General features: G+C 35.9%; 1 protein-coding gene across 1 annotated transcript in view; it reads left to right on the plus strand.

The window, feature by feature from the left end:
- Nucleotides 1–210: 210 nt before the first annotated feature.
- The window catches only part of LOC149823291 (uncharacterized), a 35,481-nt gene continuing 22,758 nt past the window's right edge, over nucleotides 211–12,933 (plus strand). The window contains exons 1-2 of the mRNA XM_090018764.1: nucleotides 211–395; nucleotides 6,341–6,439. Coding sequence (XP_089874890.1) covers nucleotides 6,346–6,439 — 94 coding nt within the window. The 5' untranslated portion in view covers nucleotides 211–395; nucleotides 6,341–6,345. The remainder of the gene's footprint in view (nucleotides 396–6,340; nucleotides 6,440–12,933) is intronic.

Below are 12,933 nucleotides of genomic sequence, written 5' to 3' on the forward strand. Positions count from 1 at the left end.
ATATTATTGTAATGGTTTTAACACGTGTCATGATTGACATGAAATATTTTGTAATTATTTTTAACCGATTAAGAACGATTCCTTTGAGAATCAGTATCGGCCGATTCACCTGAATCGTTGGCCAAACGATTCAAGGCCGATACCGATACGGATAACATTGCTCAAAACATCTGAAGAGAGAGAGAGAGAGAGAGAGAGTCTAGATTGGAAGAAAAGCAAATATTACACGCAACAGGAAATCCACAAGAGACGGAAGGTGGGGAGAGCGGGGGCAGTTGGAGCAAAAAACGGGGGAAGGGATACATCTCACTCACCACCCTCCGACGACTTTGCTGCAGATCGCCGGCGACTCCGATTTGACTCGGCCGAAATCATCCAACCGGCTGCAGAACTAGGTACGTCCTTCCTTTTTCGTCTTCTATTAAAAAAAAATGATTAAATCGAAGGGCGTTTCCTCGTTTTAGGCTACACCTCTCTGTATCTCTCCCGACTTGGTATTGGGCTTTATTCGAATTTCAGGGAGACGATTCCCCCTCACCCCTTCCTTTAATAGGGAAACAACAGAAAACGAGGGGCTTTTCGGCTTTTTTTGTAGAAACAGTAATTAATACCAGTGAGATTCCTGTATTTAATCAGTCGAAATTTTCATTTCACAGACTTCTTGATATTCACAGACCTTCCCATGCCGTCTTGTAACGAAAAGGACAGCCGGCCCGTTTTATCCTACCAGTCTCTTTAAATATTGACCAACACTAGCATAACTATTTGCGCTAGATATGCTGTAAAATATTTGCAAAAACATTGCATAAATCAAACAATAATTAGCTCAGAGCTTTTATAATGTTGTTCATGTCCATATACCAGCCTCCTCGAGCTATTGTGGAAGAAGTGAAAAAAAGGAAAACAAAAAAGGTGGCTCAGTTCGATGAGATCTGGACCTCCAATTCAACTGCTGCTATCTTCTTCATTAAAAAATGTCAATATAGTGGTTAGAACAAGTGGTTACCCCATCAAGGACTCGATTAACCCATGTTAGTTGCATTAAGGAACCTATGTTGAATTAAAGAGCCTTAGTATTAAGTTGGGGGCGAAAATTGGAGCACTACATCGTGGGACTGGATGTATGATTGGGTTGCTGGGTTAGTTTGGGCTGAGTGCAAGCTTTGGGTTGTTATGTGGTTTGTTTAATTGGCCATTGGTTGATTATCTTGCCTCACATATAACCATTTGGGAATAAAAGACAGAAATGGACGAGGGGGGTGAAGAAGTTTTGACCTAATCATGGGATGGAGATTGCTTCTACTATTGTCACAAGCAACATATAGGCAAATTATCATTTGCTATCAATATCAGATATCGCCTAGATATTGGCTATATATCACAAAATTATTTGTAACTTTAACATTTATTAATAATAAATCCAAATTTTAGAATTAGAGCATTAAAAGATATTTCTTGCCTGTTTTAAGTGAGAAAAGTGCTATATGTTTAGTTTTAGCTACTTTTAATCCCATGAAAAAATTTGGATCGAAATTGAAACATCGAAAAAAAATCATTGAATTATATGTCACACACGAATATCTAAACCTGAACCAAAGTCCAAAAGAAACCCACTATATCTCATGTTTATACCTGTTAGAATAAATACAAAGCCATTTATACATTTAATAGAAAGAGAAAGATGAAAGATGAAAGAAAAGAAATAAAATCAGATTTGACTCAAGGAAGCAGAGCAAGCCAAAAAACAATAAAAGGAATACAAGAAACGAGGAGGAAAAAAATTTCAGAGAATAAGGGAGACAATAAGAGAAGAATCACGACCTAATGTGACTTACCGGGAATCTGCTCTAATTCCATGCGAATCTGCAACCCTCGGAAAGCGTGCCCTGCAACTTGAGGAAGATAAGAGAGAGGAAAAGGATATGGGAGAGAATAGAGGGCGATACCCATGAAGGGACATCCTCTCCTTTTTTAATATAACATGCCAATAACTGAGATTACAATATTGACCTTGATACAATTAATAAAATACAACAGTGAGAAAAGACAAAAATATCCCTGTTACTACAGAAAGACTTCTAACAATACCTAGAGGTGAAGAAGATGGAACCATGACACTGGTGGTTGATGTTGAAGGATTGCTTGATTTTAAAAAATTGTTGGAGAGCCTCTTCCAATTGAGCAATAGATAGATCTTTGAGGTTTCCACCTTTGCCTGCATCATCATTCACTTTGGTGGATTTTTCTCCAACGGAAGCCACATTTTTCTTTAGCTTTGGGCAATTCGGTTTGATGTGCCCCGGTTCGTTGCAAATGTGGCACATGACCCTCCTCGATCCTCTATAATTTTGCTTTCCGAAGTGTGGAGCGTAAGCTTTTATGTTGTTTCCCAGTTTCGACATGACATGCATCTCATCTCCTTCTTCAGACAAGCCAAGGCGTGTCTCCTCTCGGCAAATTTCCACCATAGCCTCATTAAGAGGTGGTGAAGATGATTGATGAAGGAGAGAAAACCGGACTTGCTCAAATTCTGGGTGAAGTCCATGGAGAAATTGGAAAAAGTGCTCATTCGTTTGTTTAGCTCTAAGTTCAATGGTGGGTCCTTACCATTTAGGTTCAAGGAGTGCAAGTCTATCCCACAAAGGGGAGAGAACACTATAATAATCCCACACACTCATATCTCCTTGCTTCGTAGAACAAACTTTTGTTTGTAGAAAGTATTGGCGAGCTAGGTCATTTTGGGTATACATTCCTTTCAAGAAGACCCATGCTTTGTTTGCCTTCTTGAATCTGGCAATATTAGCACAAATTTTTAATTCTATGTTGCTCATGAACCATGCTAAAATCATAGCATGCTCGCTCTTCCAATATTCCATCGTTCTTTGATATTCTTGAATCATCTTCTCTCTTTCATTGCCCTTAAGAGCCTTGACTTGATCACCTTCAACCTTTGTGAGCTTGAGTTGGGGTTTGACTACTTATGTATCCCCACGACTTTTTGCCCTTGAGATGGTTTTCCATTGCCACGAGCCACATTAAGTAGTTGAAGCCGTTCATCTTGAAAGAAAGTTCGATCTTTGATTCTCCTTCAGCCATGGTGGTGATGACATGAGGATTCTTCATGCGACCCGAGAAGATGAAAATACGAGCAACCACCAAGAGATGAAATCCTTCAAACAAATAAGATAAAAAATCCTATTGGCTCTGATACCATGTAGTGCTATGTCACATGGGTGCGGGTGCAGGGGTGCATCACTTTCAAAAAAATTGGGTGCGGGGTTGCGGCAAAAGAAAAATTATATATATATATATATATTATATATATATAATTTTTAAGTTTTAACAATTAACAACATTAACACTAATGAAATAAAAAACAATTATCACAATATAAAAAAAAGTTCCTGAAAACACAAAAAAAGTTATAACTTATATTAAAATCAATCAATTATACACACAATCAAGATTTATCCGTCATTTATAATATTGAGTGCAAAATTCTAAGTCTCCATTCATTAAGAAAAAAGAAACGACACCAATAAGTTTACTAAAAATATGTTTAACAGAGCATAAACCCAAGACTTTTGTAGTTTTTTTATTATTTTTTTTAAATCTCACCATACAGACTCGATCTACATGCTCATGACTGAGAGCGAGTGAGAGAGATAGAGAGAAGAGAGGCGGTGAGAGTGAGAGACAGAGAGCGAGTGAGAGAGACAGAGAGAAGAGAGGCAGCGAGTGAGAGAGACAGAGAGAAGAGAGGCAGCGAGTACCTGAGGAGGAGGGGTCGGAAGGAGTCATCGGAGAGCGTCGGCATCGGCGTCGACTTCAGGAGGAAAAATTGGGTGCCCTAATCCTCCTCCCCTCAGCCTTTTTTATCGGGCCTTTTTTTTGTCCAAAATTTGGACACAAATGACTGCACCCAGGGTCCGGTTGACCGCACCCACGTCGCGTCGCCGTGGGTGCGGCACCCGGTTGGACGAGTCCCTGTGACATAGATGTAGTGGAATCAAGAGCACACAAGTACAAGGGCCACTAATGCTAAAGAGCGCAAGCCACTACAGGCAAATACAAAAAACCACCAAGGGCAAATCATGAGCCAGTAAGGACAAGCACAAGTGCACAAACAATATAAAAAATAAATTTTATTTATCTTAAAAATGCTTAAGAGGCATAAATCACAAGAGGGGAGTAGCCCCTAAATATACACAAAAGGGGAGAAAAGGAGAGACTCAACTAGCCATTGGGCTGGTCCAACGGCTAGTTGACAAGAATGACATAACTGCTCTTGATGGCATTTCTGTCATAAAACAAAAATAAATAAAAACAAAAAAGAAAATACATGATTTTCCTAAAGTACATTCTAAGAAGAAAGAATATATATATATATATATATATATATATATATATATTATACATATAAATGTGTATATATATATATATAATACACAAGAAAAATATATATATATATTCATGAAGAATATATATTTTACAATGGATACCTAAATCTATTATGGTATTAGAGCGCGTGACTACAGATTGTTTTACTTAGGTATGCCTAAGCATCTTGGCCTCTAATCTCCTCTTCTTCTTTCTCCCTTTCTCTATTCTTTTGTTCTCTTTTCTTTTGTCATATTCTCTTTCCTCTCTTGAAATCTCAATCAAGTTTTCATTGGATCTCTATTCTATTGCTGAGATTCTTTCATCTTCTCTCTTTTCCTTCACAAACTTATATGTTGTCCTATATGTTTATGGTCTAATCTTGAAATACTGCTTTGGATTTTCTCACATCATATCTTCTAAGCAGCAGCAGCAGCAGGTGCTGCTGCTGCTTCATGTTGATTTCTGTCATATTCTCATTAATTTTCAGTCTTGGGCTGCACAGTATACATATATACGTCTCAACTTGCAAAAGTTTTTATTTGGGTTAGCCTTGAAACCTGATATTTGGGCTGCTTATGACTGACATAGGTCGGCTATCATAATCTGAACTTTCACTCCCTCTTTCCAAGTCACTCAAATAGTTTGTTGCTGCTGCACTAATTCGAAAAAAAGGCAGATCCAGTTTTGTGGTTGGAACTTCTTGAAGTATATTTCTTGCCTATTTTATTCAATTTTCTTTTGGTTGTGATCGGTTATTTGTGTTGCCACACCCTGTTTCACCCGTGCCTTCTGTGTCAGTTACATACATATTTGTTTTGGGGTCGTCAGTTATAGCTCCTTGCAGTGTCAGTTACTTTTGTCATGGCACTAATGACATTATCAGTGGAACGAATTTCAAAATATAGAGTTTGCTGGATGAGGTTGAAACTTGAAACATAGATATAATATCTGAAATAGAAAATGGCAATAATTTGTAGAGATATTGTTTTTTGTGTGAGAACTGGATTCTAATTCCTTGCCATTGAGGGAAAGAAAATGTGAACCTGTTTCAGGTGATATAAGATCAAATACTTTCCTAAAATGGACGCATACAAAAATATTTGAAATTTGACTTTCACACTCGTGCTGCCTATCCATTTGGTTTTGTACATCAGTTTTGCAAATGGATTAAAATCTGTATCTGAAGCCAGTCATGGAGCCAGCATGTCATCGTAGCTTCATACCTGAAAAGTAGTCGAAGCATTTGCAAATAACTCTTTGAAAGAGATGCTGAAATACCTGGTGCTAACATGACTTGCAATGGAAGATTAGTAACTAGTAAATGAAAGTGGTCATTGTTTAAACACATATAGGCACCCAACTGATGATGTAACATGATGAAGATACCATGAAGTAGATACAAGCTAAATAGCCATAGATGATGTGGAGAGGATTCAGAGCATCTTTAGATGACGGGTATATGTGCAACATCTTCAGGGCATTGCAAAGTGGTTGATTGATTTTTCTTAACTAATGGCATGGTGAAAGCCAAACCACTTATCTCAACTACTTGAGTCCCATAACTGGAAGTCAAACCAATTCTTTATTAGAATAGCCTTTATTCCTTTAATGTTTATTTATTTATTCTTGTCCTTTACCAATCTTTGTATGAAAGATATTTTATGTAACATAAACAGTTGCTAGGATCATATCCTAAACATTACAAATGTATCAATTGACTGCACAATATTAAGGATTTAAAGCATAGAGAAAGATACTCTGGACATCAACCCCAAAGTAATTTTCCTCTGGGACTTACGTTAGATACTTGTGATTTAATGTAGTTGTACATTTTTTATGATTACTTGCTTAATATAGCAGAAAATAATTTGCTTTGATTCTATTTCCTCTTGAAAGGTGATTATGTTGTCTAAAAAAGGCTAAAAAGATTTTTCGTTTTTGCTGATTTTTTTAACAGGTCTAATGGGTGTGAGAGGACAAGTCTTGTTTGTTCTTATATTGGTAACCAACTGTTTGGATGCCAATGCTAGAAGTTTGGTAACCTCTGAAGACTTTGGTAAGTAAACACTAAGCTTCTTGTTGGCTTTATAATGCTTTAACTCCTTGATAGTTCTTATTTGACTTGGCTTATTATCTTTCATTTGAATAGAACAGACCAACTCGAATTAATTCTTAAGGCCCAACAACTTATCTGATATACAGCTGTTCTTGAGGTGATGCTATACGGTCCTAGTCAGATTAACCTGGATTTTCTCCTTTTTGCATAATTTTGTTTAAATGGTAAGAAACAAAAAATTACAATAAATACAGTTTATCCAAAATCATATTTATAGGAAAACAAAATTCTCTTAATTGCATTTCTACTTATAATAAAAATTTAGAATCCATATCTGTGAACCTATATATTAAATTGCAATTAACCTAGAATAGTTTGCCAATGCTGGAAAAAATCCATATTTATCTCAAAAAATTGTTGATAACCATCTTTTTACAAGAACACAAATATAGAGACATAGAAGAACATTAAACTTTTGGAAAGTTAAGATGTGGGTGCATGTGCATGTGTGTGTCCATATGCACATGTTTGTGTGCTTACATGTGCATGTGAGTGTGTATAGGGGTTTGATTTTACCTCATAGAAATAATATAATTAGGTGAAGCCGTGATGAAGATGCTTTAATGTGATCAATTAGTTGTGGTTGTAGTATAGGCATAGTGACAAATATTGGCATATTTTGAAAATATCGCGAAAATAACACAATATGTTAATTTACCATTTTAAACTTTAAATTCTCGCGATAAAAGTATTGAGATATTTTCGGCAAAACCTAAATCATGTTTATGTCACGATATTTACATTTTTTATCACAAGATTTAAAATAAAAAAGAGACCCTTGCTTTAAATTTATTTAAAATGCATTGAACGACATTATTTTCAAGTGAATACATTCTCATTAAACTATCTTTTAATTCATCTCTCTCTCATTTAATAGTAATAAAATTTCCTCTCATCCACGAAAAACATAAAACAAGTTTCTCAACATGGCAACTTTGGAAAGTGTTGATAATAGAAAACGGTTTCCTAAAATCTATCTTGGAAATTAAAAGCTTTAAATGCGTTGAGAATAGGAAAGGTCTTCTAAAGTCCAACTTGTAAATCAAACCCACATTTTGAAGTTTTAAATGATTTTATTTAGAAGTTTCAATTTTGAACAAGACCTTCAACCCATATCATTTTCTAAATTTTTTATTTTGCCCCATATTTATCAAATATTAATTAATTGATTTTTAGCCGATTTTTTCTGAAAAAACTCGAGATAAATAATTTTTTTTCAAAATCTCATGAGAAAAATCTTGGCGATGACTTGCCGTTTTGAACTTTTGTCACTATGAGTATAGGTGATAGCGTGTTCATCTGTTTGAGTAGTTTGATTTTGCCTCAAGAAATACAATTAAGTGAAGGAGATGCTTTGATGTGATAAAAGAGTTAGCTAAATCATGCTGGAAGGATTTCTCTAGTTGACAATTGATCATAACGTTGTGAAGGAGATTTTGAAGTGATGTCAAAATATTTATGATGAGAAGTTAGGGTCATTTTTTCTAAACACGTGTTGGCAGGCATCCTTTCATATCTTATACATATATTCAATTACTTCATAACCTAAAAGAAAAGAGAAAAAAAAGTGGGTAGTGGGAGGGAAGATTGATTAGGACTTCACATTCATTCCTGCGCAGAGGCAGTAGGAATCTAAGGGGATGTTGATTGTATCATGTAAGATAGTCACAATGTCAGTAGGAATCATGTAAGCTGGTCACTATGCCATTAGATTCTAAGAGGTAGGAAACTAGAATGATTGGTTTGCGAGAAGCGCTTTGCTTCTTAATTGTTGTAATCTATTTTCTTGTGGATGGATTCTTAACTAGTTTACTTGTGCAAAGATGTGAAATTAAAGAATGGATATGGAATTTGGAAGTGTTGACTAAACATAGAGCTGGTTTCGGTGAATAGGAGTGATTAATGATTTAGAGGATTTTAAAGAAACAGTCCAGGCAAAATTGGATTAGCTCTTTTCTGTTGGTGTATAGTTGTTCTTTGTCTGCAAACTCTTCTTCACCTTTTAGATTGGCTAGACACCAAAATTAGGTAGAGGAGTGTTGCTTTGATGTGGAAGGTTTGAAAGTTTTCTTCGAAATGTTACAGAATGTGAATTTAACAATTGGGTGGCTCATCAGGCCTTTTTTATTGCATGGGATGGTCAAAAAGTATGTGGGAGCCAAGTTGTTTGCTTAATATCCAACATAGAAAAATAATTCCAAAAAAAGTTGCCCCGAAACTATGTAACATGAATACATCTGGAAGACCCAAATGCCCATATTGGCACAGTGAATCCGTTTGTGGGTGCGGCTGGGTCAATCAGCAAAGAGTCGGGTGTGGTCAACAAGCACCCAACCAAATTTGTGTAGTCTTTGGATGTGGTCAACATTGACGGTATCAATTTTGTCCATTTTTAGTTTTGGTCATTTTGTCCTTAGACAATTTTGTCCCAAGTTTCTTGGACTTTTAGGATTCATCAAGTGTAGTCAACAAGCACTAGCCAGATCTGTCCACTTTTTAGATAGTCAATGTTGTCCAATTTTCAAACTCAATTAACATTGACTTATTCTAATATTGTCTAGGTTATATATATATATAGTAATGGTCTGTGCTAAATGAAATATGCTAAATGAAACATGTTAAATGAGTTTTTCAGGATTTTTCGCTTTATTTTTAAATTCTGACAGTACAGATGTGATCTATGTACTTGATTTTATAGTGATCAGCTCTTGAAGTGTTCAATTGGGTGGGTTTTTATAACGTTCAAAAAATCAATGGTCCAAAATCTTTGTAAATTTTCGAGACTCCAAATATCATATTTTTCATCGAAAGCACATGATCCAGGTGTGGATTCCTCGTAATCGACCATGCCCAACACATTTATGGGGTTGGAACTGTGAAAAAACACCGAAAGAGCAGAAAAACCCATTTAGCATATTTTATTTAGCATGGACCCATTTTTTTTTCTCTCTCTATATATAGATAGATAGAGAGAGAGCTGCTAACCACTTTTCTAGCTAACCAGGCTTTTGAAGGATTTTTTCCATGTTTTTCTTAAATTTGACCATGCAGATGTGTTTGACATGGTCAATTTATTAGGGAACAACACTTGGATCATGTTTTTTTGATAAAAAACATGACGATTTTGCTAAATTGTATATATTTCTTGTGTATTATATATGTGTATACATACTTATGTATGTATACACACACACACACATATATATATATATATATATATATATATATATATAGAGAGAGAGAGAGAGAGAGAGAGAGAGAGAGAGAGAGAGAGTACAACGCGTCGCTCAGTAGGGAACGCCCCAACGAAATTCTTATATTGGTTCATATTCATAGGGTATGACTAAGTTTTTATGTTGGCTGTCACTGGCCTACCGCAACCCTCTTCCTTTATCCGGGCTTGGGACCGGCAGTGTATAACTAAATAGGCAGAGTTAAATTTTAGAAACTATCTTGAGGAAAAATATGTACTTTTGATTTATCGTTTTTGACTTAACCAAATGTTTTACTTCCTTAAATTCCTTCGTCGCCAAGTAAATAATAAAATTTAAAATATTTTTCCAACTTTTAGGAGGCTTAATCTGTATTAGTTGCATTATTTTTTTATTTTGTTTTTATTTTAAATAGTCATGCTAAGGGTAGCCCTTGTGTGGTTCGAACTTGGACATGAAGTCATGATAGTGCGACCTTACCATCTTGCTACCTCATTTTGTCCCTGCTAGGGAAAATTTACTTTATGGATGAACATCATAACCTAAAAAAAAAATATATGAGCCAGATAGGATTCTGTAATGAAGTGCCAAATGAGAGAGGTGAAATCTCCAAGAGAAAGCACAGAAGCACGCACATACACAAGAGGCCACAAATGGGCAAAATAAACCACAAAAAGTGGTCAAACACACAAAGAGGTAAAAAAATATATTTCACTCATAAAATGCTTCATAAGAAGCTTGAAGAATACATGGGGTCATGCCCCTTATTTATACACAGCAAGGGACCCAAGGAGGGGCTCCCATAGAGTCGTTGGAGCCCCTCCAACGATCATATTTATGACCGTTGGAGGGGTCCAACGACTCTATGTGGACCCCTCTCAAACAATAAAAAAAGAAAAACAAAAAAGGTAAAAAAAGAAAAAAGAATAAAGGGAAAAAGAAAAAGAAAGCATATCTAGAATATGCGTGTATATGTGAAATGATAGAATTACCCCTATCGGGTATTACAAAATAAATATATATATATTTATATATATAGATAGACACATAGACATATATATGATAATATATATGTGTATGTGTCGTAATCTATCTATCTATCTATCTATATATATATATATATATCATATTTTAACACCCCCGCTCAAACACAAGGTGAAATCACCGAGAGTTTGCTAAGGAGGAAGTAGAAGCGAGGCGATGACAAAGATTTGGTGAAGAAGTCCGCCAACTGATATTCGGTAGGAACATATGGGAGTTGAATGGTGCCCCGTAAGAACTCATCACGAACATAATGACAGTCCATCTCAATGTGCTTTGTTCGTTCATGAAAGGTGTGATTGCTAGCAATATAGATAGAGCTCTTGTTGTCGCAACACAACTTTGAAGGAGTTGAGAATGAGACACCCATATCTTTAAGTAAGCTTCTTAACCATACAATCTCAGTTGTGGTAGTGGCCATCACCCAATATTCTGCTTCGGTAGACGAGAGAGAGACTTTATGCTGCTTCTTACACCTCCAGGAGATAAGTGACTCACCAAGAAACACACAATAACCTGTGGTAGAAATACGATCATCAGGGTTACCCCCAATCAGAGTCAGTATACGCAAGTAAAGTAAGAGGTTAAGAAGAGAATAATAATACTCTCTTAGTTATGGAATTTTTTAAGTATCTGATAATCCGCATTACTGCTGCCATGTGAATAGTAGAAGGAGCAGTCTGAAATTGGCTTGCACTATGAACTGCATGTGAAATGTCAGGCCTGGTGATAGATAAATATGTTAGACATCCAATCAATTGACCGTAAGGCGTGGGGTCTGCTAAAGGAGTGCCATCACTGACTCTCATCTTGGCATTGATCACTTCTAGAGTCTCCACCCTTTTGTCATCTGTCAGCCCAGACCTAGCAATAATGTCAGAGGCAAGCTTCATCTGAGATAGGACATACCCCTTGGGGGAGTATGCAACTTCAATTCCTAAGAAATACCTTAGAAAACCCAAGTCAGACATATCAAAAATTTTCTTAAGAATATTTTTAATAAGGTCAATACCTTTCTTATCATTACATGTGATAATCATGTCGTCAACATATAACAACAAAATTGTTATATATTCATTAGAAGATTTAACAAACAAAGCAGTATCTGTGTAACATGAGGAAAAACCATTATCAAGAACTACTTTGCTAAAAAGATCATACCAAGCTTTTGGTGCTTGTTTAAGACCATAGAGAGCTTTGTTCAATTTTAGAATATTTTTTTTCCCAATTTCAAGACCCGGCGGAGGGTCCATAAGAACTTCACACAGAGTTCCATTTAGGAACACATTTTTAACATCAAGTTGATATATCGGCCATTGCTTGATGGAGGCTAAAGCAATTAAGGTTCGTACACTAGTCATTCTGGCTACAGGAGCAAAGGTTTCTTCATAATCAATTCCATATTCTTGGGCGTAGCCTTTTGCAACCAAGCGAGTTTTGTATCTTTCTAGAGACCCATCACATTTGGTTTTGACTTTATATACCCATCTACAACCAATTTCCTTTTTTCCTAAAGGTTGAGGAATAATGCTCCAGGTTTGGGCTTTGTTAAGAGCCTCTAATTCGATTTTCATAGCTTCAATCCAATGTGGATGATCTTTAACTTCCTTGAATGAGGTAGGCTCATGATACAAATGTATTAACATGAGACAAGTCCTATAATTCGGAGAAAAGGATTCATAAGACACAAATTTTTGTGGTGGCCTACTAGTACGAGAAGATCTCTTAGGTGGATTGTTGTCAATAGATTCTTCTAAAGAGAAGTCTTGAGAGTATCTATCAATAGCAGGTTGATGTTCATTTCCTAACCGCCGGGTATATACATTTATATCATTAAGGTTTTCAGTTTGGGAAACATTATCATGTTGTGGTATATCATTATAATGTAAGATGCCATCACAAGTAGTATCACAAATAATTGCTTCAGGGGACTCAATTCTAGGAGCTAAGTCAAATAGAAAAGAATAATCGATGTCTTCCCTAGATGTGTGGATATCGAAACCATTTTGTTCTTCAATAAAGTTTACATTTCTCGACACATACAGTTTGTTGTTTCGAATATCATAGCATCTATAGCCTTTTTTATTCTCACCATAGCTAATGAACACACATTCAAGAGCTTTAGGTGACAATTTATCTTGTCCTTGACTAAGTACAAAACATTTGCATCCAAAGATTCTT

Source organism: Nuphar pumila, chromosome 10 (assembly GCF_984573655.1).
Source record: "Nuphar pumila chromosome 10, dmNupPumi1.hap1.1, whole genome shotgun sequence".
In the NCBI taxonomy this organism is placed as follows: Eukaryota; Viridiplantae; Streptophyta; class Magnoliopsida; order Nymphaeales; family Nymphaeaceae; genus Nuphar; species Nuphar pumila.